Source organism: Heptranchias perlo, chromosome 11, assembly GCF_035084215.1.
Source record: "Heptranchias perlo isolate sHepPer1 chromosome 11, sHepPer1.hap1, whole genome shotgun sequence".
Lineage (NCBI taxonomy): Eukaryota > Metazoa > Chordata > Chondrichthyes > Hexanchiformes > Hexanchidae > Heptranchias > Heptranchias perlo.
The window spans coordinates 56,034,556-56,056,339 of NC_090335.1; the positions used below are offsets into that span (position 1 = coordinate 56,034,556).

General features: G+C 41.8%; 1 protein-coding gene across 1 annotated transcript in view; it reads right to left on the minus strand.

Annotated features, from left to right (window-relative positions):
- Window positions 1–569: 569 nt before the first annotated feature.
- The window catches only part of cep97 (centrosomal protein 97), a 55,245-nt gene continuing 34,030 nt past the window's right edge, over window positions 570–21,784 (minus strand). Inside the window, exons 9-11 of the mRNA XM_067993092.1 lie at window positions 18,112–18,901; window positions 16,638–16,713; window positions 570–4,227 (exon numbers count right to left, since the gene is read on the minus strand). Coding sequence (XP_067849193.1) covers window positions 3,541–4,227; window positions 16,638–16,713; window positions 18,112–18,901 — 1,553 coding nt within the window. The 3' untranslated portion in view covers window positions 570–3,540. The remainder of the gene's footprint in view (window positions 4,228–16,637; window positions 16,714–18,111; window positions 18,902–21,784) is intronic.

A 21,784-nucleotide genomic window follows, 5' to 3' on the forward strand; every position in this document is an offset into this window, starting at 1 on the left:
CCAAAATGGAAATACCAGTATGATTTTCATACTTAGAGATTTAATTTTTTTTTTATATAAAATGTTTTAATTTCTGACAATTGTGAAAGCAATTTTGGGTTGATTGCTGGAAACTGCAGTGAAATTGCTCAAGATAATTTTGAGCTAAGGACTCCAAGTCAGAAAGAGAATAGTTTTTCATTGTTCTTCACTGTCAGTGTTGTATTAGACTCCAGGTACAAATTATGAAAAGTGACAATGTTCCAACTAGTCTCTTCAACTTAATTAATTAATTAGGTATAAAACTTAACCTACTGAAGAAATAATTTTGGCTTTGGACTGAATGTTGAGCTTGCACCATAAACAGCCCAAGTATCAGTCTGCATGGCTAAATTCATCAAAACAAAAGGGAAATCAAGTCTCACACCGTATCAACTCACTGCAATCTCAAGAGGGATTTCATAACAATAATCGGGGAGAAACAATGTACCATATGGAAGGTGTCTAAAATTTGATGGAGTAATGTTTTGCATTTCATCAGAACTGGATAACTATCCAAAACAGTAACTTATAGTTTTGCTTTTCCGGTGCTAAATGGAACTTAAGTTTTAATTTTGGATTTCTAGCATTTGCCATTTTTTTCCTTTACTACATAACGAAAGATTTGTGAGGATGCATGGGGGAAAGGATATTTGAGCGGCTAATAAAATCATGCATATTCATGTTGTAAATCTATTTCTGGGATCAGGGTTATGAAAAGATTCTTCAGTAAATTCATAAATTAATTACTTATCACCTCTATTTTAGACTTTGGATTCTGGACCACAGGCTATGTTGCATTCACATTAGATAAAATGAAGTGGTTCCAGTTGACAGTCTCGAGAAAGCTTTATGCCCCAGTGAAGGATTAGCATAGCTGTTCACAGCAGTGTCAAATCAGATTAAATTAACTGCAAAGTAAATTCATAGACAATGTAATTTTCTTTTTGTATAACAGGATAAAGATTTATTACTGTACATCTGAAATTCAATAACTTAACAGGATCAATGATAATTTGATCAATAAAGCAAACCATTCAGAGTTATTGTGTTCTCAAGTCCCCACAGCAAGAAAACAATGTATTGTACATATAAAATATATATGGCATTAGTGTTTATACAAAGTTTGAAAAGGCCAGGAAGCAATGTGGTAGTTATTTTTAAATATTACAAAGACTGATTTGAAGAGACACTGAACCCTTAGAATTCAATTATCACGACTTTACGTTCAGTGGGTACTGGAGAGTCTTTAGCATTTTCACTTCAGTACGTACAAATCTGAGGATTATGTATTTGCTCCAGGAATAAACAAATTTGACCCAGATGCCAAATCCCTGCAGACTAGACTAGTAGTAACACCATGGAATTCTCACGTTGGAGATTTGGTAATCTCAATGATGTACAACTCTGTGAATAAACTATTTGGCTTATCCCAGCATGTTTGTACTGACTAAATCTGTTGGATTATTTTTCACTCAACTTTTTCCATATAGTCATCAACTCTTCTATATGGCACAGAGGATATTAGGCTTGATAAGAGTTTGAATCCATCCTGTTCACTCTTCTGAAGGGATATGCTCCAATATAAAGCAAGCAGAGGTCAGAAATGCATTGTTTGATAGAAGGCAAGAGTTGCCACTGAAAATATGTGCACTCAGGTTAGACCACAAACAGAACTAATTGGTCAATTTATATTTAGAATGGCCCTGATATTGTTTCCTTTTTTATAATGCAACCTTAAAATGCAATTTGCTTGTATAAATGCAAAATTTCAGAGCAGGATTTACAGGCATATTTTGGTGTTTAGTTATTATTTACCATAACTTTCAATAAACACTCAGTGTCAAGGAGACAGTGGTTCATGCACTTTATCATTAGTCCTAATATTACAAGCATATATATATTTATTTTCTTTACAGAAAATAAGAGTATAAATCAAATAGGAGATGCAACCCTTTTCAATGTTAGAGTTTAAAACTGCAAGTTCAATTGCAAATAGGCCTATGTTTCAAAGTCAGATCAGTAGCCCATTCCATGCTACACATCAAAATATTTAATGAAGCTTGAAAGGAATTTCTCCTAATTAGATGACTACAACTTAACAGGATATGGCAGTACAGGGCATAACCATGCCATTTCGTTTTTATTTCTACCATAATTTCACAAAAATTGTTCTCCAGCCTATTCCTCATTTCCCCCCTCTGCTGAAGGTAGTGACTAATATCAGAGTACAATTTCCATGGGCATTAACAGCCCAAGTGGCCATTTTTCATGTGTGACCCTAGATAACGGGTAATTTGACAGTGGAAGACATCACAGCTGAGCTTGGTTTCATCTTCACATAAAGCAAGGGTCATTGAATAGTGATCAGGAGCAGTAATCTGAGTAAAGGGATGCTGAATTCTCTAGTAACGTCCCACTGCAGCCTTATGTAAAATTGGAGATCAAATCTAGGACTTTCCTGGTCTGTATCTCAGTACCATATGATGCAGTGCATTTATTAAACTTCATTCATTTTTGGGTTGAAGGGCCATTAAATCTTACTCTGTTTCATAAATGGATAAATTGCCTACTAAATATGCGTTATCCTGCAACACTCCGGAAATGCACTTCAGACACACTTAGGGTTGGGGTTTCACATTAAAAAAACATTCCCCATTAACTACAAAAACAAATACTATCTCAGCTATCGGTCACCTGTTTTGCAACTGTCCAAGAACTACAATCCTTGGCATACTCAAAATGTTTGTCAACATAGGGTAAATTGGAATATTTTCATGAAATTATGGTAGTTCAAATCTGTCAAAACTACTCAATGTAATCCCATTTGGTAAGAGTAGTGCTTAATCAGTCTGACAAGAACATCACCTCATACACAGAAATAACTAATGGCTGCAATTGTGAAGAACATACTTCCATAACAAAAGCTGTGATCAGAAAGCAAGATAGAAAATTGATGATATTCTAGATTGCTGCTTCAATATGTTTTGCCCAGAGTTGGATACAAGTTCACACCTACCATACTACACGCAAGAAGTTATTAATCTGTCATGCCATCATGGTGAGGAGAGGAGATATAGAGACACACATGCAGACTCTGAACCAGGTACCATGTATAGCCCAGGAAGCCCACAGAAGAGGTAGAAAAACATACTCCTCAAAAGAAAAAAAAAAAATCACAGGGCAACAAAGTAAAAACTTAAGACTGTAGACACTGGGGACTGCGAACCACTGCTAGTTGGAATGCTGACAACCATAACTAACTAAATAAATAGTCATTAAGCGCTAGCATTAAATTTAAATCTGATCTTTCAAGTTTTTGAAAAATTATATTGTTTAATTAGCACAATAACATCTTACTTATCTGATGCCTCCTGAATTTTTCTCTTTGGAATGCAGCATTTGAGACACATTTAGGCCTTTTACATATTGCTTTCACATAAGTATGCATATTGACAGAAAATTCTGAGCTTACTAGCACTGTTGTTAACCGATTACAGTTAGTTAATTATCTACATCTACTCATAATGCCTCAGGGATTGGCTCATGGTTTCTTTCTTGCACTTCTATGGAGTCTACAATTTCAATGACACATTCTTCTGCTTGACAGAGGGATTCCGGAATTCGATTATTGTTATCTCCAGACACTTCCACTGAAGCACCAGAGGGGGAATCGTGAACATCATTCGTACTACTGCATTCCATCCTCCCACTAACATTTGGTTCATCCTCTGCAGCGTCCAGCTGCCTTACTGAATTGAGATACTGCTGTATAAGGCTGCTGTCCTGTTCACTATTTGAGTTCTCCTTACTGCATTCTGTGTGACTGGAATCTAGGGCTTCTGGCTCCGCAAGCTCCTTAGTCAGACAGTCCTTGTCTTTTTTTACAATTTCACAAGAGGCTTCTACAACTGTGCTCGTGCTCCCTTCTGAGGAGCTTTGACAAGAATTCAGGGAATCTTTGAGATAATTGTGGGTGATGTCTGAAGACTGAAAGCCAGAATCAGGAAATTCTTGCAATGAACACTCCAAGTGAGTATCCTCACTGGACGGGGGGCTCAGGTGGCTATTCAAGGGAAAAGACTGTGGTTTGCATTCAGAAGGATGAATAAACATATGTTGTGGGAGAATGGGTTCTTTTGTGTCAGAGTGCAGTACTACATTCTCTTTCTGGGTCATGGACATCTGCCACTCCTGGAGGCTCCGAACCTGCAGTGAAAAAGGAAAACCACAAAACTGAAAAGCCAGGCTAAAAGCATTCCATCTAAATATATTATTCAAGTCCAAAAGGTTGCACTAGGGTGTGATGCGTACATATCTTTTGTACACTTAATATTAATTTGCATTCACTTACACATTCTGTTTACAAAGTCTCAAGCACTAGGAAATATCATAAAATGTTCCTTAAAATTTATTTATGTTGCCAATGTTACATAATGTAATTTATATCCCCACTCTGGTCACGCTCTTTCCCACTGCGGAGAAAACAAGAGTTCAGTCGGCGAGCTGCGGGAAAGAGAGTGACCAGAGCTGGGGTGTAAACAGTGTGGAGAAAGTGAGAGAGTTCAGTCGGCGAGCTGCGGGAAAGAGAGTGACCAGAGCGGGGGTGTAAACAGTGCGGAGAAAGTGAGAGAGTTCAGTCGGCGAGCTGCGGGAAAGAGAGTGACCAGAGCGGGGGTATAAACAGTGCGGAGAAAGTGAGAGAGTTCAGTTGGCGAGCTGCGGGAAAGAGAGTGACCAGAGTGGGGATATAAACAGTGCGGAGAAAGTGAGAGAGTTCAGTCGCTGCCAGTCAGAACCCACCCACCACAGACTGAGAAAAACCCTAGTGTGATGTCACAGGGAAACACATAAGTGATTGGTTGGTGAGTAATTGATTTGTTTAACTTTCAAAATGAGTGTAACTTAGTAAATGTAAGGTTTTAGTAGTAGTAGGAGGTTTACTAGCTGTAGTAAAGCTTATAGGGAGTAGTAGGGTTTATAAATTATAAATTTAATTAATAATAATAAATTAATTAACACATAATAAAGATGGCAGGGCAGGTGATGTGTAGTGAATGCAGAATGTGGGAGCTCCTGGATGCCAGTGTGATCCAGGGCAAACACGTCTGCAGTAAGTGTCTACGGCTTGAGGAGCTTCGGCTCAGAGACATTGAACTGGAGGTCGAGCTGCAAACACTGCGACACATCAGGGAGGGGGAAAATACCTGGACGTTCGGTTCCAGATGGCGGTCACAACGCTTAGGATAAGGTCGTCTAAATTGGTCAGTGGTCAGGGACAGGAGGGTGTGACCGCGAGCGAGGCAGCTAAGGGGACTGAGAAGGTAGAAGTGGAGGAGCCTCAGCCTTTGCAATTGTCCAACAGGTTTGAGGTGCTTGCAGCCTGTATGGACGAAAGCGAGGGCTGCAGGATGGATGAGCAAACTGACCGTGGCACCATGGTACAGGAAGTCATTCAAGCGGGGGGAAGTTAGTAGGAATGTAGTGGTAGTAGGGTACAGTACAGTCAAGGGGATAGACACAGTTCTCTGCAGCCAAGAACGAGAGTCCAGAAAGCTGTGTTACCTGGCCAATGCCAGGGTTCAGGACATCTGCTCTGGGCTGGAGAGGAACTTGGAGTGGGAAAGGGATGATCCAGTTGTCGTGGTCCACGTAGGTACCAACGAGTTAGATAGGATGAGGGAAGAGGTTCTTCTTCGGGAGAATGAGCAGCTAGGGGCTAAATTAAAAAGCAGAACCTCAACGGAAATAATTTCTGGATTATTACTTGAGCCACGAGCAAATTGGCATAGGGTAAATAAAGTTACATTCATGACTCAAAGATTGGTGTGGGAGAAATTTTATTTCAATTCATGGGGCACTGGCACCAGTACTGGGCAAAGTGGGAGCTGTACCGCCGGGACGGGCTTCATCTGAACCGTGCTGGTGCCAGTGTTCTGGCGAATCGTATAACTAGGGTGGTAGAGAAGGCTTTAAACTAAATAGTGGGGGCAAGGGATCAAGTAAGGGAAGATGTGATAAATTAAAGAAAGAAGACAAGGCAAGAGAGCAAGGTAGCAATAAGAGAAATAATAATCAGAGATTGGCAGGAAGGGACAGAGCATGCAAACTTAAGAGTGCACCAGCAGATAAGGCTAAGAGGTTGCAAAAATAGTAAAAAGACAGCACTAAAAGCTTTGTATCTGAATGTGCGTAGCATTCGTAACAAAATGGATGAATTGGCAGCTCAAATAGAAATAAATATGTACAATCTGATAGCCATTAGAGACATGGCTGCAAGTTGACAAAGGCTAGAACCTGAATATTCAAGGGTACTTGACATTTCGGAAGGACAGGAAGCTGGGAAAAGGTGGAGGGGTAGTTCTGTTAATTAAGGATGACATGAGTATAATAGAGCGAAATGACCTTAGTTCTAAAGACCAAGATGTAGAATCAGTTTGGGTAGAGATAAGAAATAGTGAAGGCAAGAAGTCACTTGTGGGAGTAGTTTATAGGCCCCCTAACAGTAACCACACTCTAAGACAGGGTATAGAGGAAGAAATGATGAGGGCTTGTGAGAAAGGAACAGCGATAATCATGGGTGATTTTAATCTACATATAGATTGGAAGAATCTGATTGGCAAAGGTAGCCTGGAAGATGAGTTCATAGAGTGCTTTCAGGACAGTTTCTTAGAGCAGCATGTTCTAGAGCCAACCAGAGAGCAGGTTATTCTAGATCTGATAATGTGTAATGAGACAGGATTAATTAATGATCGCATTGTAAAGGAACCTCTAGGTAGCAGTGATCACAATATGATTGAATTTCACATTCAGTTTGAGGGAGAGAAAAGTCTAAGACTAGTGTTTTAAACTTAAATAAGGGCAATTATGAGGGCATGAAGACAGAGCTGGCTAAAGTGAACTGGGAAATTAGGTTAAGGGATAGGTCAGTAGAGATGCAGTGGCAGACATTTAATGAGACATTTCATATCACTCAGCAAAGATACATTCCAGAGAAAGAAAGACTCCAGGGGAAGGACATACCATCCATGGCTAACTAAGGAAGTTAAAGAGAGTATCAAATTGAAAGCAAAAGCATACAATTCCGCAAAGATTAGTGGCAGGTCAGAAGATTGGACAGAATATAAAAAACAGCAAAGAATGACTAAAAGAATAATAAGGAGGGAGAAATTAGAGTACGAGAGACAGCTAGCTAGAAATATAAAAACCGATAGTAAGAGTTTCTACAGGTATTTAAAAAGGAAAAGAGTAAGTAAAGTGAGCGTTGGTCCTCTAGAGAGTGACTCTGGGGAATTAATAATGGAGAATAAGGAAATGGCGGATGAATTGAACAGATATTTTGCGTCAGTCTTCACTGTAGAGGATACAAATAACATGCCAGAAATAATTGTGAATCAAGAGGTGAAAGTGCATGAAGACAGAGCTGATGGCAGATGGAGTATAATGTGGGAAAATGTGAACTTGTCCACTTTAGCAGGAGGAATAGAAAAGCAGTATATTTAAATGGAGAGAGATTGCAGAACTCTGAGGTACAGAGGGATCTGGGTGTCCTAGTACATGAATCACAAACAGTTAATATGCAGGTACAGCAAGTGATTCGGTAGGCAAATGGAACGTTGTCATTTATTGCAAGGAGAATATAAAAGTACAGATGTTTTGCTACAGTTGTACAGGGCATTGGTGAGACCACATAGAGTCATAGAGTCATACAGCACGGATAGAGGCCCTTCGGCCCATCGTGTCCGCGCCGGCCATCAGCCCTGTCTACTCTAATCCCATATTCCAGCATTTGGTCCGTAGCCTTGTATGCTATGGCATTTCAAGTGCTCATCCAAATGCTTCTTGAATGTTGTGAGGGTTCCTGCCTCCACAACCCTTTCAGGCAGTGAGTTCCAGACTCCAACCACCCTCTGAATTCTGAGTGCAATTTTGGTCTCCTTATTTAAGAAAGGACATAATTGCTTTAGGGGCTGTTCAAAGAAGGTTCACTCAACTGATTCCTAGGATGAGGGGGTTATCTTATGAGGGAAGGTTGGACAAGTTGTGCCTGTATACATTGGAGTTTAGAAGAATGAGAGGTGATCTTGAGAGGACTTGAAGGGGTAGATGCTGAGAGGATGTTTCCCCTTGTGGGAGAGACTAGAACTAGGGGACACAGTTTAAAAATAAGGGGTCTTCCATTTAACACAGAGATGAGGAGAAATTTTTTCTGAGGGTCGTGAGTCTGTGGAACTCCCTTCCCCAGAAAGCAGTGGAGGCAGGGTCATTGAATATTTTTAAGGCTGAGTTAGATAGATTCCTGATTAACAAGGAGTCAAAGGTTATAGTAGGTAGATGGGAAAGTAGGGTTGAGGTCACAATCAGATCAGCCATGAACTTATCAAATGGCAAAGCAGGCTCGAGGGGTTGAATGGCCTACTCCTGCTCTTAATTAGTGTGTTCGTATGTATGTTTAAGGTTCTGGTTGGTACGTAGCATTCCAATGTAAAATGCGCTACAGTTGTCAGTCTCAGATTCCTTATGGACTCCCTCGGGTAAATTTTCTGATCAGGTCTTCTGCATTAGTCATGCAGTCTATTACAACTACCATCCGACCATTAGTCTGCTGACCCTGTTTGATTTTGTGTGGTAGACTTTATTTACATAAATGTGGCCTAGCTTTTGACCCACATTGGGCCGGGTAAGTGGCCACATACAGGGGCAAATACAATGGTCGCCTTTACAGTACTAGTCGAACCCCTGCGGCATTGCACATGGGGAGTTGACACTAAGTGTAGTTTTCAGGTGAAGTAGAGTTAGAGGCGGGAGAATAATTGGACCAGGGCATGTAGATGTAATTCAGCCCCCATTTTAAGTTATACATTCTCTCCTTATTTTTATATTTCCATTATAAATTCCTATGTTCACATTTATAATGGAAACTTCCTATAGAAGCATAGAAATTTACGACACAGGAGGCCATTCGGCCCATCGTGTCTGTGCCACCCGAGAAATAACTATCCAGCCTAATCCCACTTTCCAGCTCTTAGTCCGTTGCCTTGTAGGTTACGGCACTTCAAGTACATATTCAAGTACTTTTTAAAATGCAATGAAGATTTCTGCCTCCACCACCCTTTCAGGCAGTGAGTTCCAGACACCCATCACCCTCTGGGTGAAAAATTTTCTCCTCAACTCCCCTCTAATCCTTCTACCAATTACTTTAAATTTATGCCCCCTGGTTATTGACCTCTCTGCTAAGAGAAATACGTCCTTCCTATCCAGGCCCCTCATAATTTTGTATATCTCAATTAAATCTCCCCTCAGCCTATCCAATCTTTTTTCATAGCTAAAATTCTCCAGTCCTGGCAACATCCTCATAAATCTCCTGTGTACCCTCTCTAGTGCAATTACATCTTTCCTGTAATGTGGTGTCCAGAACTGTACACAGTACTCGAGCTGTGGCCTAATTAGTGTTTTATACAGATCTAGCATAACCTCCCTGCTCTTTTTTTCTATGCCTCAGCTAATAAAGGAAAGTATCCCATATGCCTTCTTAACCACCTTGTCTACTTGTCCTGCTACCTTCAGGGATCTGTGGACATGCACTCCAAGGTCCCTCTATTCCTCTACACCTCAGTATCCTACTATTGGTGTAATCCCTTGCCTTGTTTGCCCTCCCCAAATGTATTACCTCACACTTCTCTGGAATGAATTCCATTGCCTCTTTTCTGCCCACCTGACCAGTCCATTGATCTCTTCCTGCAGTCAACAGCTTTCTTCCTCACTATCCACCACACGGCCAATTTTTGTATTATCTGCAATCTTCTTGAGCATGTCCCCCCATTCAAGTCTAAATCATTGATATATGCCACAAAAAGCAAGGGACCTAGTACTGAGCCCTGCAGAACCCCACTGGAAACAGCCTTCCAGTCAGAAAAACACCTGTCGACCATTACACTTTCATTCCTGCCACTGAGTCAACTTTGGATCACACGGGCTTTTACTGAGGAACAGAGAGACCTTGGAGTTCATGTCCACAGATCCCTGAAGATAGCAGGACAGGTAGATAATGTGGTTTAGAATAAGTAACAGAGAGGGTTGATGAGGGCAATGCAGTTGACGTGGTGTATATGGACTTCCAAAAGGCATTTGATAAAGTGCTGCTTAATAGACTTGTCATCAAAGTTGAAGCCTATGGAATAAAAAGGGCAGTCGCAGCATGGATACAAAATTGGCTAAGTGGCAGGAAACAGAGAGTAGTGGTGAACGGTTGTTTATCGTACTGGAGGGAGGTGTGCAGTGGTGTTCCCCAGGGGTCAGTACTAGGACCACTGCTTTTCTTGATATATATTAGTGACTTGAACTTGGGTGTACAGGGCACAATTTCCAAATTTGCAGATGACACAAAACGTGGAAGTGTAGTGAACAGTGAGGAGGATAGTGATAGTGATAGGCTTGAAGAGGGCATAGACAGGTTGGTCGCATGGGCGGACACATGGCAGAAAAGTGCAAAGTGATACATTTTGGTAGGGAGAACGAGGAGAGGCAATATAAACCAAAGGGTACAATTCTAAAAGGGGTGCAGGAACAGAGAGATCTGGGGGGGGGGGGAATATGTGCACAAATCTTTGAAGGTGGCAGGGCAGGTTGAGAAAGCGGTTAAAAAAGCATACGGGATCTTGTGCTTTATAAGTAGAGGCACACAGTACAAAAGCAATGCAGTTACGATCAACCTTTATAAAACACTGGTTCGGCCATAACTGGAGTATTGTGTCCAGTTCTGGGCACCGCTTTTTAGGAAGGATGTGAAGGCCTTAGAGTGGGTGCAGAAAAGATTTACTTGAATGATTCCAGGGATGAAGAACTTCAGTTGCATGGATAGACTGGAGAAGCTGGGGTTGTTCTCCTTAGCGCAGAGAGGTTTGAGAGAAGATTTGATAGAGGTATTCAAAATCATGAAGGGCCTAGACAGAGTAGATAGAGAGAAACTATTCCCATTGGCAGAAGGGTCAAGAACCAGAGGACATAGATTTAAGGTGATTGGCAAAAGAATCAAAGGCGACATGAGGAAAAACTTGTTTACACAGCGAGCGGTTAAGATCTGGATTGCACTCCCTGAGGGGGTGGTGAAGGTAGATTCAATCGTGGCTTTCAAAAGGGAATTGGATAAGTACTTGAAGGGAAAAAATTTGCAGGGCTACGGGGAAAGGGCAGGGGAGTGGGACTAACTGGATTGCTCTTGCAGAGAGCCGACACAGACTCGACAAGCCGAATGGCCTCCTTCAGTGCTGTAACCATTCTATGATTCTACGTGGGATCTTGTCAAAAGCCTTGCTAAAATCCACGTAGGCTTCATCAAATGCACTACCCCTCATCGACCCTCCTTGTTACCTCCTCAAAAAATTCAAATCAAGTTAGTCAGACACAACCTTCCCTTAACAAATCCATGCTGACTGTCCTTGATTAATCGGTGCCTTCCTAAACGATGAATAATTCTGACCCTCAGAATTTTTTCCAATAATTTGCCCACCACTAATGTTATTCTGACTGGCCTCTATCCCTTTCTCCCTTTTTGAAAAACAGTACCATGATAGCAGTCCACCAGCTCCACACCTGTAGCTAAAAGGGTTTGGAAAATGATGGTCAGAGCCTCCGCTATTTCCTCCCTTGCTTCTCAACAGCCTGGGATACATTTCATCCGGGCCTGGTGATTTATCTACTTTCCAAGATGCTAAAGTCCTTAATATTTCCTCTCTCGCTATGTTTATCCCATCCAATATTTCTCACTCCTCCTCCTCTTTTGTGAAGACAGACGCAAAGTATTCATTAAGAACCATACCCACGTCTTCCGCCTCCACTCACAGGCTACCTCTTTGGTCTCTAATAGGCCCTACTCTTTCCTTAGTTATCCTCTTGCTCTTAATGTATTTATAAAACATCTTTGGGTTTTCTTTGATTTTACTTGCCAATATTTTTTCATGCCCTCTCTTTGCTTTCCTAATTTCCTTTTTAATTTCACCCTTGCACTTTCTACACTCCTCTAGGCTTTCTGCAGTATTGAGCTCTTGGGAGCTTATGTCAGATACCCTTTTTTGCCTTATCCTACCCTGTATGCTCCTTGACATCCAGGGGGCTCTAGATTTGTGGGAATATATTTACCCTAAACCCTCACCATCTCCTCCTTGAATGCCTCCCACTGATTTACCTTCAAGTAGCTGTTTCCAGTTCACTCTTGCTAAATCACATCTCAGCTTAGTAAAATTGGCCTTTCCCCAATTGAGAACTTTTACTCCTGTTCTATCTTCATCCTTTTCCATAACTGCACTAAATCTAACTGAATTATGATCACTACCACCAAAATGCTCTCCCAATGATACCCCTTCCACCTGCCCAGCTTCATTCCCTAAAACCAAGTCCAGAGCTACCCCCTCTCTTGTTGGGCTTGCTACGTACTGGCTAAAAAAAAGTTCTCCTGAATCCATTAAAAAAATTCTGCGCCCTCTATACCTTTTACACTGATTCTATCCCAGTTAATATTAGGGTAGGGGATATCCCCTACTAGTACTGGCCTATTGTTTTCACACTTCTCAGAAATTTGCCTATATATTTGCTCTTCTAACTCCCTCTGACTATTTGGGGGTGTATAGTATACTGCCAGTGTGATTGCCCCTTTTTTGTTCTTAAGTTCAACCCATATGGTCTCATTTGATGATCCTTCTAACAGATCATCCCTCCTTACAGCTGTAATTATTTCTTTAACCAATATTGCAACCCCCCCCCCTCCATTTTTATCCCCCTATCGCATCTGAAAATCCTGTAACCAGGAATGTTGAGCTGCCATTCCTGCCCTTCTTTAAGCCATGTTTCAGTAATAGCTATATCATACTTCCACTTGTCTATCTGTGCCCTCAGCTCATCTGCCTTATTCACTATACTCCTTGCATTGAGGTCTATACCATCAAACACTGCCAAACTCCTTTGTTGTCTATTTTCTAGCCTTTGTTTCCTCTGCCTTCCAAACTCACTTACTAATTTTCTGCCTTCCATTTCCTGCTCTGCTTCTCTCCCTTCTGAATCTACGCTCAGGTTCCCATCCCCCTGCCAAGCTAGTTTAAACCCTTCCCTACAGCACTAGCAAACTTCCCGGTGACGATATGGCCTCGGCCCTGTTGAGATGCAAACTGTCCGGCTTGTACAAGTCCCACCTCCCCCAGAACCGGTCCCAATGCCTCAGGAATCTAAAGCTATCCATTCTGCACCATTTCTCCAGCCACAAATTCATCTGCATTATCCTCCTATTTCTGTACTCACCAGCACATGGCACCGGGAGTAACCCGGGAGATTACTACCTATGAGGTCCTGCTCATTAATCTCTTTCCAGCTCCCTGCAGGACCTCATCTGCCTGCAGGATCTCATCACTCTGTCTACCTAAGTCATTGGTACTGATATGGACCATGACCTCTGGCTGTTCACCCTCCCACCTCAGAATGTTCTGCAGCCGCTCAGTGACATCCTTGACCCTGGCACCAGGGAGGCAACATACCATCCTGGAATCACCGCAGAAACGTCTGTCTGTTCCCCTAACTATTGAATTCCCCCATTACTATTGCTTTCCTGACCACCCCCCCCCCCCCCACCGCCGTACAGCTGAGCAACCTATGGTGCTACGGACTTGGTTCTGGCTGTACTCCCCAGAGGAACCATCGTCCTCACCAAATACCAATTAGAAAGTGAGATGCACTCAGGGGTCTGCTGCACTGATCCTTCCTTGTCTATCTGGCAGTCACCCATTCCCGCTCTGCCTGCACACTCTTAAGCTGTGGGGTGACCACCTCCTGAAACATGCTATCCATGTAGCTCTCAGCCTCGCAAATGCACTGGAGTAATACCAGCTACTGCTCAAGCTCCGAAACCCCCACATGGCACAGGATGTGTATTCGACAGGACTGAAGTGCCCTGCCTTGCCTCTATTTATTAAACTACTAACTAAACTTACCAGAAATAAACTTAAGATTTGGCCCTGATCTTGACAGAAAAAAACAAAAACACTCACCAGTTACTCACCAATCGGCTCCTTCCCTTATGCTGACGTCACTTTAGATATTTATACCTTTCTCCCTGACCTCCGGGCTCTCCGATTGAGGCCTACTCTCAGGGACTCGCTACTTATAACTCTCCCGCTGCCCTGCTCCATCCCCAAACTCTCTCAGGTCCATGTTCCCTTACCTCCGAGCTCTCCGATTGAGCTTTTATCCTAACTCAATTTGTCACACAGTAATTATACCCTCCTCCCAGTGGTGGAGCAGATTGTGTAAAGACACAAGAACAAATGAGCAAAAGGCCAGTTGGGAAATAAACTAATTGATGAGAAGCGGGTTTAATATTTCGCCAGCATTCAAAATTGTCCATCAAGTGAAAGGGATCACAAATGTGCTAGTCAACTTGTCAGGCTCCAAATTGATGGGCTGGTGCAACGGGATGGCAGGTGTAGCGGATGACTTATCAGTGCTGGAGGTTAGGTGGTTTGGAGGATAGATCAGTGGACTCCATTGTGCTGCACTGGCTGGGAGGTGAGCCGGTGGGGAGCGGTAAGGCGTGTTTGCAATACAAAAAATAGTTAGCTAGCTGGGTGGGGTGGAAGGAAGTCCCAGAGGTGCAGAGGGCAATAAATTATGGAGAAACGTTACATTTGATTTTAATCTTTACTACATACTTTCCTATACCAACATGGCTGTTGGCTTAAAAATTTAGGCTGCTCCACAGCGACACTGGCAGCCAGGTACTGCAACTCCATGAAGTCTAAAATAAATGTTTAAGTACTAATTATCACCATATTATTTGGCAGCTATTGAGCTAGATTTTGCTGAGTTGCGAATGAGCGGCGCACTGCAAGTTTCTCTCATGGGGCCCTCATTCCAGAGCGACCTCCTCTCTGGGACCTGTGTGAATGGGGCAAGTAACTGTGTATCCCCTTAACCAATCAGATTGAAGCATGTTAATAAGCAGCAGAGTCAGAATCAGGAAGTGTAAGTTAGAAAAGTGAATTTGATGTCAAATCAGTTACAAAAAGTGAAATAGAGGGTAAGTAATTATTGAATTAAAAGACAGAAATAAAAGAGAAAGAAAGAAAAAATATATATATTTTTTTAAATGTCCAACAACAATTAAAATCTGAAGGAATGAGACTCCACACTTGTAAAAGTAAATTTTCAGTGCCAGAGAGGTTGTTTGGCAGTCATTAAGACTTAACACGCTGTTAAAAGTTTGTTTAGGCCTAAAAAAATTTAACGTAACTTTTTTGGCAAAATTACTTTGTATCCATCAGGGCAGTGCAGGAACTTCATGCTGTTCCATTCATTTCAACAGTGAGTCAGCTGGCGAGATGTCGTTCTCGCGCAGCTTACGGAAGATCAAGGTATTTGGTAGAGGAGCTTCAGGATTTACGCGTTTAACCGTGCATGTGCGGTCACCGGAAGTTGCTGTACAAGATGCACTGAAATTACTTCACTGCAAAAGTCGGCCCATTGTTTCAGCAGCTAATGCTATGTGGCTTCCACTGAAAACTATTACAGCACCATCTGCAGGTTTAACTGATACTGCAGGTAAATGTTGACAGTTTTCATAAGAACATAAGAAATAAGAGCAACCCCTTGAGCCTGCTCCGTCATTCAATCAGATCATGGCTGATCTTCAACCTCAACTCCACTTTCCTGCCCGATCCCCATGACCCTTGATTTCCCCTAGAGTCCAAAAATCTATCTATCTCAGCCTTGAATATTTTGCTATGGATTTTCATATCGTCAGAACCTGACATAGGAATTTTCAATGTAATTTGAAATGGAATGTTGCGATCCATTCAGCAAATTTAATAGACATATTGATATTGCAGACTTTGGAAAACCCAGTAGCTCTCTGTGTACAAGCTTCTAACTGAGGGGCAAAAGTGCTACCACTGAGCCAAGCAGAATCGTTTTAGGTTCCTCTGCTGTATATTTGGCTTCTTATAATATATTTATTTCTATACTCACTTTTTGCCCTTCCTCTGTGTGTGCAAGTGCTTTGTCAGATAAAATAATATACAGAATTGTATAGTGAACACAGTACCATTTTAACTACTGGATATGCTTTTTCTCTAGTTTTCAGCACTACAAAGGTCCCTTCTCAAGGAAGCATTAATAGTGGATAAATCTAAACTTCTACTAATTTATTGATACTACTGAGATTATTGCAGCTATGAACTCCCTTTCTTGTTCCTCCTAAACTCTAAGTTGTGCATGCTGTTCTTCCTACATCATTGTATTGAAATTAAGACTCATTGCACTGTTTTCTACTGAAACATTTCTTTCCCCAAGTCCTCAATTCTGTGCAACTCCTTACCGCCTCAGTTTTCTCTTATTCCTATCCACTATAGGCTTTAAAAACTTAAGCTTGGCACCATCTAATTCCTTATTTGCCTCATTTCCATTCCGAATCTTTGGAACTTTGATGTTATGTACAATATGCCATGACCTTTCATCTACAGTTCTCAATTTTGAAAAATGTATACCTTATAATAGAAACAGATTCACTTTTATTTTTGTGCTAAGTAAATTCTTACGTCAGTCTAGACTATTGGATCACATGCGATAGGAGAAGTTACCTGGTTCCATAAGAACTTTACAGCTTCTTCCTGCACCATCCTTTGAATGCGTTCTTCTTCACATTCTTTCCTCCATCTACAAAGATAGGACAAAAGAGAATGAAGATTAAACATAACTGCAATTTCTTTTTGTAGGAACTTATCATGCAGTATTTTCTTGGTCAGCAAGAATCAGGGTCGGTCAGAAGATAATGTTCCCTCGTCCCATAATCCTGACTCTTATTCTTGTATAGTATTTCACGTAGCAGCCCAGCAGAAGGTTAACAAAATTTACCCAACTGAAGCAGAGAAATGTGGGCACCAAGTAATTTTGAGAATTGAATGGGCAGCATTGGATTCAAGTGCTTTGACTCCTAGCCTACAAGATTAAAATAAGATTTTTAATAAATGGATTTCACTCCTGTATTGTATTATTCTCTTCAGAGATACATTTAAGAGAAACCACTCTGTGACAAAGTTATCATGAAGGTCTTTTTATCCTCAAGTGAAGCTACTCCCTGTAAATAAATAATGTAAATTTTTGCATCAACAGAGTAATCCCAAGCAGTAAATTGGATAGGAAAGGGATGGAGCTTTATAAGAGAGGGAGTGGGCATAAATGCTGTGTTTTATATAAATTTTTTTGTAATTTTATAGATTATTTATAGTTGCTCTATGAACATAATAGAGCTCAAATGGACTGTTGGGCCTATAGTCAGGACTAGAACTTTTCCAGTAACAAGCTTTTGATCATTTGAGCAGTGGGGTGATGGGCAGGAGCAAGAAGCATACCAATCTCTGCTCAGATGAATAGTAACAACTGAACATATATTCACTGAATACATTGCCAGGGCAGTTCTTTTCCAACTTAACATGTCTTTTGAGGCTTCTTTCAGACCGTTACTAGTTAACATCTTATCTAAAGAATCCTAGAAGGTTGCGGGGCAAGGGGAGGATGGGGTGGGGGGGGGGGGGGGGGGGGGGAGAAAGGCAGGGAGTTCTTTACATTGAAAGTATTTCCCACCACCCCTGGCCCCTTGAGCGATGTTTCCCTTTAAAGATCCTGAGACCTTTCAGAGATAATGCTTCATAAACATTTGGATTTTATTTGGACATTATACTCGTATCTACCTTTATTTTATCTGGCATTTTATAGATAAGACCAGGAATAGCAAACCAGCTTAAATTCACATAGTTGATTTTCAAGGCCAAAACTATTTCTCATCCAGTTACAGTCATAAAATGGAAGTGGAAAACCTGGTTTAGCTTGGTTGTTTCAGATTTCTATTGGAATCTTGTTGAATCAACCCAAGCAAACTCAGAATATCACTCAGATTTACCCGCAATACTGAGACTGAGATGAACATGGGTAATTACTTGGTTATTAGTCTGGTGCAGGATTTTGGCTTTTCACTCTCTTAAATAGGACATTTAACCAAAGTGCAGTATGAATTCTCAAAAGGATAAAAGAATCCCTCCTTCTCCAGTATTTCACCTGATTACTTCTTCAGTCAAGTATTCCACGTGTTCCTGCATCCTACGTAGCCGGATTTCACAACGTATTTCCTTTGCCTTTGGATTCCAGTTCCTGGTGTAAAATCCTCGCCAGTGTGCTTGAATCTTTATGGCTGCTTTATTAATTTCATTCAGAAATTCTGAGTTTGGCTCAAGTGTTACAGATGTACCAGATTTATCTGGCTTCGAGTCTTCTCCTACGACCTTCTGGCCGGTTTCCATTGGTGCCAGATTGGGCAATCTATTGTCAAGCAAATTGCGCTCTTTTGTTAATGCAGTGGACACTAAGTATTTGCTTACACTTGAAGTGAAGTTGACACAAGATCGCACAGGACTGGATACATGGATCAACTTGCTGCCACTCCCGTCTTTACTTTTCTCGCTAGCTCTTCCCACCCATGCTCCGTATTCTTCTGCTCTTCTTGCAGCCCTCTGATGCTTTTGGTCATCGCTATCCTTGTGTTTAGCCTTAGTTTCCAAATGCAATGGTGGTGTGACATCACCTTCTGGAGTCAGAATATCTCCAGGAAGCCTTAGATCATGGGAAGATGAAAGAGGGGACATTGCAGTGGTTACAGGCATGAATGTAGACTCTGAAGAGAGAAGACTACAATTCAGTTTGTCTTCATCAGTCTGTATATCCTCCAACAAGAGCTCACTTTGACAACACCCTACACTCTGTCCAAGAACTGGTGAGATCGGCTTGATTGCATAGGACTGGTCTCCATGGCCACTCGCTTCAACCCATGAGTTAATTCGAATTACAGGCTCTGGAATACAACCACAAAGATAACTTTTTTCTAAAGCTATGTAGCATGAAATCACGCTTCTTTCTTCTTGTGCCTTTGCAGGGCAAGGCTATATAACTAGCAAACTCATTCTGTACACATCAAAGGCTGCCAATGGAACTTACAGGCTGTAGATCTACTGTCACAGTCTTATACAGTGGGTCTCAGTTCATTCCATAGTGTACGGACTAGAAATTTCATACACAATTGACTGGATAAGTAACTTACCACATCCTTTGACTACAGTCAAATCCTCCTATTACTTCACAATTATCCTGGTGGGACTGCCCTTACGTGTTCCAATTCTACATGTTCCAATGTAGCTAGTGCCACTCCAGCAATGCTTTCTCCTTCAGCTCCTGCATGGTCACTTCCAGAGTTCATCAAGGATTTACCCTTGGTCCCCTCCTCCTCCTCCTCCTCTTCATCCACATAACGTCATTTAATGGCGGCCCTAGACACTCGGTCAGCTTCCACATGTAAGCTGATGACACCCAACTCTGTCGCCACAAGTTCACTCAATCATATGACCTTCTCTTCAGTGTCAGGGTGCCTGTTTGACATCATTGTGAAACAAGTCAGAAATTCCTACAACTAAACATCAGGAAAGCCAAAGCAATCCTTTTCAGCCCGTACATTGAGTAGAATGGGCCTATTTTCTCTGGTGTTTAGAAGAATGAGAGGTGATCTCATTGAAACATAAGATTCTGAGGGGGCTTGACAGGGTAGATGCTGAGAGATTGTTTCCCCTGGGTGGAGAGTCTCGAACTAGGGGGCATAGTCGCAGGATAAGGGGTCAGCCATTCAAGATTGAGATGAGGAGGAATTTCTTCACGCAGAGGGTTGTGAATCTTTGGAATTCTCTACCCCAGAGGGCTGTGGATGCTAAGTCATTGAATATACTCAAGGCTGAGATGGATAGATTTTTGGGCTCTAGGGGAAATCAAGGGATATGGGAACGGTTGGGAAAGTGGAGTTGAGGTCGAAGATCAGCCATGATCTGATGGAATGGCAGAGCAGGCTCGAGGGGCCGTATGGTCTGCTCCAGCTCCTATTTTTTACATTCTTATGTACCAGAAACATCATACTCTTGTCATCAACTCATGTCTTTCTTTGCTTTCTGCTCCATCCATCTCTTCATCCATCAGCTACATCCCCTTTAATACTATTTATCTTAAATTTTAGAATAAGTCTCTTATACAGCACCTTATCAATGACCTCTCTGTCCTTGCAAACCACTGTCCATCGCCAACCTCCCTTTCCTCTCCGTAGTCCTGAACATGTTGTTGACTCCCAAATCTGTGCTCATCTTTCCCACAACTCCATGTTTGAATCTCTCCGATCACGATTTTTCTCTGCCACAGCACTGTAACGGCCCGATTCAAAGTCACAAAAGACATCCTCTGTGTCAATGGTGCACTATCCCTCCTCCCTATCCCTTATTGATCTCTCCACAGCCTTCGACACGTCGACCACACCATCCTCCTCCAATATCTCTCTACCGTTGTCCAGCTAAATGGGAATGCCCTTGCTTCGTTTCACTCTTACCTATTCAATCATAGCCAGAGCATTTCCAGTAATGGCTTCTCTTCCCATACCTGCACCCTAACCTCTGGAGTCCTCCAAGGATTTATCCTTGGCCACCTCCTATTCCTCATCTACATACTGCCCCTTAGCAACATCATCCAGAGACATGGGGTCAGCTTCCATATGTATGCTGACGACACTCAGTTCTACCTCTCCACCACCTCTCTCAACCCCTCCACTGCCTCTGTGTTGTCGGACTGCTTGTCTTGACATCCAATCTTGGATGAGCTCCAATTTCCTCCAGTTAAACATCGGGAACGTTGAAGCCATCGTCTTCAGCCCCTGCCACAAACTCTGCATCCTTGCTACCGATTCCATCCCACTCCACGGCAACTGTTTCAGGTTGAACCAGTCTGTTTGGAACCTCTTATTCAACCCGAGGCTTCCAACCTCACATCCTCTCCATCACAAAGACTGCCTACTTCCACTCTAACATCACCTGCCTGCGCCCATCTGCTGCTGAAAACCTTATTGATGCCTTGGTCACCTCCAGACTTGACTATTCCAATGCTCCCCTGGCTGGCTTCCTCCACCTTCCATAAAACTTCAGCTCAGTAAAAATTCTACTGCCTGTATCCTATCCCACACTAAGTCCCACAGGCCCTTGCTGACCTATATTGTTTATATGGGATTGTGCAAAGCATTACAAATGAAGATGGGGAACTAAAGGCATTAATTAGAATGTTGGGGTATGATGATGTAGATTTGAAGAAAACTTGGCTTCAATCAAATTAAGTCTGGGAAGTAAATATTCCTGACTATAAAATCTTCAGGAGAGATAGAGAAGGGAAAAGGGAAGGAGTGGACTTATTAATTAAAAACATAATTACAGCTATAGAAAGGATAGCTTTCATTGATGGAGGCTCTCGCATGGAGTCTGTCTGGGTTAAGGAATGATAATGGATCTATAACTATATGTAGACAATAGAACAGTGGAAAGGAATTAGAAATGCAACACATCGATTAAGGAAACAATCCTTTATTTACTCTAGAAATCTCTCCCCATTTTGACCGTAAACTTTTGTCTTATCTTAATCTACCACAGAACACTTAAAGTCTCCATTATCACAGCTGTTACCACTGCAAACCTCTCTAAATCGCCTATAAATCTCATCCTCAATTTCTTTCCACTGTTCAGTTGCCTATATATGGTTATGGATCCTTTATAATTTCTTAACCCAGAGAGACTCCATCTGAGCACCACAGTCAATTGAAGCTCTTCTTTCTCTGGTTGTAATTATGTTCTTAATTAATAAGTACAATTCTCCTTCCTTTTTT